Consider the following 6330-nt stretch of genomic DNA (forward strand, 5'->3'; position numbering starts at 1 on the left):
CTTACTTATTTGAACTGCTGTTGGTCTTCTTGGTATTTTTTCTTTGAATGCATATCTGAACTGTTGAATGCATATTCCGATGTTTTGATGTTTCTGCGAACCTTTAAATGCCCTTGTTATTATAATTTGGTTTTGGTGGCCGGGTGTCCTACCCCCCAGGCCGAGGATTGGAATGTATTGTGATCCTCGGTCATTAAGTACCCCGTTAGTCTTTTGGTATTTGTCATTTCAGGTTTCAAAGTTTATCATTATTGCAGGCGCGGCCTCCGATGGCGGGACACGTGGTGCATCGCTATTTGAGTTTCCTAGGTGATTCTGCGCTGGATGTCTCCTTGCATTTAAAGGTGACCTTTCATTTCTCAAGGGTTTATGCACTATAAATACCCCTTGGGGTAGAAAGAATTCTTCATTCAACTGGTTATGCTTCTTTTTCTTCAATTCCTTTTCTCATGGCATTTGTTTACTCATCTGGGAGTTTGGCGAAGACAAAGTCATCGGCTGCTTCCACCTCCCCTTTCTTTTGTGGGAGTGTTGCGTCTCTATCTCATCCATTGACTGGACAGCCCTATTCTTGTGCTCCTGGCGATTTCGAGGTAGAAATTGCTGAATGACGCTTGCTGTTGGAGGCACGGGAGTAGTATTTGGTGTATCGTTCCAACCAGTTGGCGAAGTTGACGGCCGACGTCGAGGTGAAGGATTACAAGTAGCCTGAAAGACCAGCAGCTGGAGTCACAAGATTGACGGATTGCGGATCATGAGGCTTATCTTCGTCAATATTCAAGAGAAAAGATGGGAGAAAGCCTCCAATTTTTATTCTGCCACCCGGCTATTTTTGAAGGAGGAATAGAAGTGTCGGAGACTTCGCAGGAAATACCGGCTCTTGAAGGCTAGGGCTCTTGAGAAAGATGGCTCACCGAGCGAGGGCCACCGTCGATAGCCTTTGATATAAACGGCAATGGCCCTTCCAGGGCTTTAATTTTCTTGTTTATCATATTCATGGGTGATTGCTCAAATGTGATTTGTACAATGTCATTTTGGACATAGAATACCAGATCGAGCCTAGATGTGATATCTTCGACGTAGTTAGATAAACATGGGTCTATTGTAACTTGACTTTTCATGTAATTGATCTGACTTGATCCATTTTAATTGAATCTTCTTGTGATGTAAAGTCTTAAATGAAATGGTTACCTTTGACACCTTTGTTGTATTGTGTCTTTTGGCTTTGTTTGCTTGTTTTGTCGTGTTTGAAAATCTCATGTTTGATGAATCCTCAGTCTTTCTGGTAAGGGCCCAGGCAGGTTAAAGTCTTACCCCCCGGTTCCCGGAGTGGGGATTTTTTTTTGCTGAGGGTTTACTCCTTAGTTTTCGAGATGGGAGATTCTTTTTGCTGAGGGTTTACTCCCTAGTTCCTGAGGTGGGAGATTTTTTTTTTTTGCTGAGGGTTTACTCCCTAGTTCCCGAGATGGAAGATTTTTTTTGCAGAGGGTTTACTCCCTAGTTCCCGAGGTGGGAGATTTTTTTTGTTGAGGATTTGCTCCCTAGTTCCCACAGACGGCGCCAAATTGTTAAAGCAGTTTTCGGCACGGTGAACCCAGGGGAATTTGGGTTTTCGAGCTACGCCTCTCGTGATTCGTCTTTCAGTAAGTCTGGTGGCAAATCTGCAAAATCAAAGCACGCGTCAAGAGGATACGCCGGGTGTTGGCCGGCGGTTCCTCCTCCGATGCTTAAGTCAATATGTGTGTATGTCTAGTATGCGAATTCGTGGTCCCTCATACCTTCAGAGTGAGGCCTTTTATAGTTGAGCATGCGGAGGTGGTTATGATGGCTGGGCGGAAGATCCGGGATCTAGTCATAACGGTAGGAAGGGTTAATGCTTGCGTTCATTCTCTTTATGACTGGTAGGAGGCCATTACGTAAGTTGATCCGAGGATTGCCTGTACCTGCGGGGTGGTTTAAAGAGCAAGATTGTAACTGTCTCGACTATCCTACTAGGCGCGGGCTGCCTATGTATCTAGACGTTAAGTGCGGGAGGTTCACAGTGATCCCATGCTTGGATTTTGGCTGCCCGGGAGCGCATGGGATGACGTCGTCTTCATTGTTTTGCATCGGGCGCCTTTGGTGGGCCCATTTGGTTGTAATGGCCTCCTACCAGTCTTAAAGACTGGTAGGAGGCCATTACGTACATTGATCTGAGAATTGCCTGTACCTGCGAGGTGGTTTAAAGAGCAGGATCGTAATCGTCCCGACTATCCTGCTAGGCGCCGGCTGCCTCTGTATCCGGACGTTAAGTGCGGGAGGTTCGCAGTGATCCCATGCTTGGATTTTGGCTACCCGAGAGCACATGGGACGACGTCATCTTCATTGCTTTGCATCGAGCGCCTTTGGTGGGCCCATTTGGATGTACCGGGCTTTCTTAGGCTCATGGGCCCTTGACCCGTGGGCTTGGGATGACCCGTGGGCTTCAGGCGCCGGGTCTATGTGTAACACCTTTCATCTTTGAACTTGTGTTGGGAGGATAATCCCTTGAAATGGTACTAAGAAGCAGTCCACGAATTTCAACTCTATTAGAGCTAATCCTAGACTTGGTGGGAATAATAATATTCCATGCTACATTCCAAAGAAAAAGCTTGAGTCTGTCATGATTTAAGTTTAATTTCCAAATGGCAAACTAGGTGGAAGGAGAGAGGTAAGGAGATGCAGATGGTTTTTTGTTTAGGAGCAGACCCTCCTAAAAGGGAAAGAGTACCCAAAGGAAAGATTGGTTGTAATGAAATATTATTCTGTACATCTATAGATGTTCATTACTCATTTTATGTAATGCCTATTGTACATTTAGGGACGAAATCAGGAAATTTATTTAGGAGAGCCAAATATAATTTTAAAATAACATCTTTTTGTCTATCCGTAAGTCCGTACTTAGGAATATGTGAACAGTAAAATATTCTAATGAATATGATAGTTAAAATATTTGTAGCGTATATTGGACCTAAATAAATACAGATTGGATTCTGACACTATTAAATACATGTGGTTAACTATTAAAAAATATATATATGTTAGTGTTTAATTATTGAAAAAAAATTAAATATATATTTTTAATAATAAACATTCATTTAAGCTTACTTTTTGAGAAAAACATAACATTTCATTCAATAATACTACGAGCATAAAACTCTTACATCACAGAGCAAAGCTCTGAAACAACCATAGCATAAAGCTACAAGATTACTAGGTTTAGTACAAGATTCAAGACCAATCCGCTAACCCATGACTAAAATCAGATTTAATACTAGATCTGTAACAGATAGACTCAACCAAATGCATGGATAGCAATTATTACTCGACCCTGAGAGCGAAAAGACTCTCATGCCGAAATTCTTCCTCATAGACCCGAAGGCCAGGATAATGATCACATCCACAACCCAAAGGTTTGGACCAAAACTAATTAACTCGAAGGCAACATAGATCGAGTGAGAGAGAAAAGAGCTTTATTACAATCCGAACATAGGAAAATTAAACAATACAAGGAAAAACACACGCCAAAACACAAATACATCTTAAAGAAGCAACATAACAGGGAAATAAAACAAAAAAATAAACATCACACTCCGATCACGCACACGCCAGGAACCAAAAACCGAAGGGGCGTTGGAAGCTCATCGAGGCAGGGGCGTTAAATATATATTTTTAATAATAAACATTCATTTAAGCTTACTAATACAAAACACTAGTACAAATAGACAGGAAAAAATAAAGAAAAAAGTACATCACACAAATTTGCTCACAAAAAATAAAAATAAAGAAATATATCACACCAAATTCCCCTTCCCCATGTACTTAATTGGCATTCATCAAAAAAAAGGATTCTCATTAGAAGTGTAGAGAGAAAGCAACAATATATTATATGATTAGAGGAAAAGGATGGATGGCGGGTGAGAAATTAAGAAAGATCTTTCTTGGATCCAGAAGAAAAATGTTTCAAGAAAGATCTCGACTTGAATGATGACATAGCCATCCTAAACCACAAAAGAAGTGGAAGAAACACGAAATATCCGCCAAAGATACCAAACCAGGCTATAATCCGAGCATTTGATAATAATGGAGATGAAAAGCAATAGCAACAAAATAGGAGTCCAACGAGTACGGTGAGCAGCCATCCAATAAAATCGGGAGGGACGAGGAAGAAAAGTGTAACGTTTGTCAGGTAAAAGACGGCAGTATTTATTCCGTAAAAGACTCCCACAAATTTGTCTCGAGATTCACTGTCAGGGTTGAACCGGGCTGTGCAGTTGAAGTGACCCGCACGGGTAGCGTTGATCGGACTCGGGGATCTGCAGTTGAACTCATTGGGTTGATCAGCGCTGAGTGCTACTGGGTAAGTGACCGTTATTAGCAGGCCAGCAACGACCAACAGCGCATTCCGCCTCTCCTCTGTTATAACTGTTTGCCGGCGACGTATTCCTACGTAAAACTTCACAAATATTGTTATAAAAGATCTTAAATAATGTTCAAGTCTAGTTGTTAAACGCCTCACACAATGTTGTCGTAGAATCTTTCCAATCCGTTGGTTGTCCACCTGTGTTTGTTGGCTTTGGAGTTCCAAGATGCCAAGCACCGTATGACCCTCTAAATTCTTTATATGAACTACTGATCCAACATCCAGTAACCTCCACACTAGTGGTTCATGATCCAATAACCACAACACTACCTGCAAGATGCAGAAAATTAGTAGAGATGCATATATAATTACTGATCCAAATACTTGATGTGGCATCTCACATCGCCTAGGGATGGAGATGTACTTATATATATATTCACACTTTTTTTGATATTAATGCGTTTTAACGCCGTGATGCGCATGATCTCATCAAAACTCTGCAATTAAACGAGTGCGAGAGTAGTAATAGGACATGTGACCTCCTAGAATATCTGGTTTGAAAGAGCCAAAAAAAGACGAAAAATATTGAGTGTCACTGGGGGTGGAGCGTTACATTCGCCCCAATTAAGTAAAAATAAAAACCCAAATATTGCTATAAACAAAACTTTAGAACCCATGAAAATAAAAGTAAAATATCACACTGGAAGCTCAAGTAAAATTTTGGGTCACCCAACATGATAGAAAACTTGAGTGGAAAGGACTTACCTCAGGTTGATTTCTGGATACTGCAACGTGCAAAAGAGTGTTGCCGTCGTCATCCCGCCCATCAAGCAGTTTCTCTTGCAACAACTTGGCATCTTTAAAACAAGCCCGCCCAAGCCATTGTACTAGGTACCAAAAAACATCGATCATGTCATATTTCAGGGCTATATGCAGGGCATTCTCTCCTCGAATTGTCACATCTTCAAGAGACTCGGGGCAAGCTTCTAAAAACTTCCTCAAAAAAGAGAGGTCGCCTTTTTGAATTACGTAATGCAAAGGAGTCACACCCTCCCTTCCTCGGACACGGACAAAGTCCTTATCAAAATCAACTAGTCGGTCAACCAAAATGGCTTGTTTTCTTTGCAAGATGTAATCTTTTTCAAAATTAAAAGCATGGTTTTGCAAAGCAATGTGAAGAGGGGTTAAGCCATATTGGTTAAGCTTCCTAGCAAACGAGGGCTTTAAGCCCATGATCTCCCTGACGAAAGGGATGTGCCCGGCAGATACAGCTATGTGTAAAGGCGTGTCAACAAATGGAATCTTATCGACCCTATCCAAAACATGTGCATCCTTCTCTATCAATACGTATAAGGCATCAATGTTTCCTTGCTCAGCAGCATCTCTCAAACTCCTATCAATGTTTCTTTGCTCGGCAGAGTCCCTCAGACTCCCATCCATTTTAGGAGAGGTGATTGTAGTCTGAAAGTTAAAAGGAAATGGCTTTTTTTTTTTTTTTTGTCGAATTGTAGAAGGAAATGGCTTTAAATGAGAAGATTGGGCGTCCTCTGTTTATAGGATTGGATATAGATATCAGATCTGCACACCTCACTGAAGCAACGATTTTTACGTTGTTTGCCAAACATTGAAGCATAAAGGGCTTGTCTTGCAGGTCAGTGGTACTGTGATTTATTTGTTTACATATCTTGGAATCTTATGAGTTGTCTATCCACGTGCATTTGCTTTTGTTGATTTGGTGTTTTTTATTATCTTTGTTAGCAAAAACTAATTTGCTAATTTGTTCTTGTATATATAATCTATGAAAATGTCTGAATGAGATGATTGAAAAATTAATTAAGGAGACTTGGGATCCACTAAACAAAGTATTTTTAGAAGGCGATGCTATATATAGAAAGGTTTCTCAATATAGTTTTATTTTATATGGTGACATGTAATGTATCTTTTATGCA

At 40.9% G+C, this 6330-nt stretch overlaps 1 protein-coding gene across 1 annotated transcript; it reads right to left on the bottom strand.

The window, feature by feature from the left end:
* Window positions 1-447: 447 nt before the first annotated feature.
* Window positions 448-5821, bottom strand: LOC132174197 (ankyrin repeat-containing protein BDA1-like). Its single transcript, XM_059585889.1, has 3 exons — window positions 5147-5821; window positions 4148-4711; window positions 448-708 (listed from the first exon to the last, which is right to left on the bottom strand). Exons 1-3 carry the CDS (start codon window positions 5819-5821, stop codon window positions 448-450), a joined length of 1500 nt encoding a protein of 499 aa, XP_059441872.1.
* Between the last annotated feature and the right edge of the window lie 509 nt (window positions 5822-6330).

The sequence above is a fragment of the Corylus avellana genome, chromosome ca3, assembly GCF_901000735.1.
Source record: "Corylus avellana chromosome ca3, CavTom2PMs-1.0".
In the NCBI taxonomy this organism is placed as follows: Eukaryota; Viridiplantae; Streptophyta; class Magnoliopsida; order Fagales; family Betulaceae; genus Corylus; species Corylus avellana.

Excerpts from the sequence above, each read along its gene's own strand:
- LOC132174197 (XM_059585889.1), bottom strand. The coding sequence starts at position 5,821 with ATGGATGGGAGTCTGAGGGACTCTGCCGAGCAAAGAAACATTGATAGG. Across the intron at positions 4,712-5,146 it reads TATCCAGAAATCAACCTGAG|GTAGTGTTGTGGTTATTGGA; the intron begins GTAAGTCCTTTC and ends TGCATCTTGCAG. Across the intron at positions 709-4,147 it reads TTATTGGATGGCTGCTCACC|GCTACTTGTAATCCTTCACC; the intron begins GTACTCGTTGGA and ends CTGGTCTTTCAG.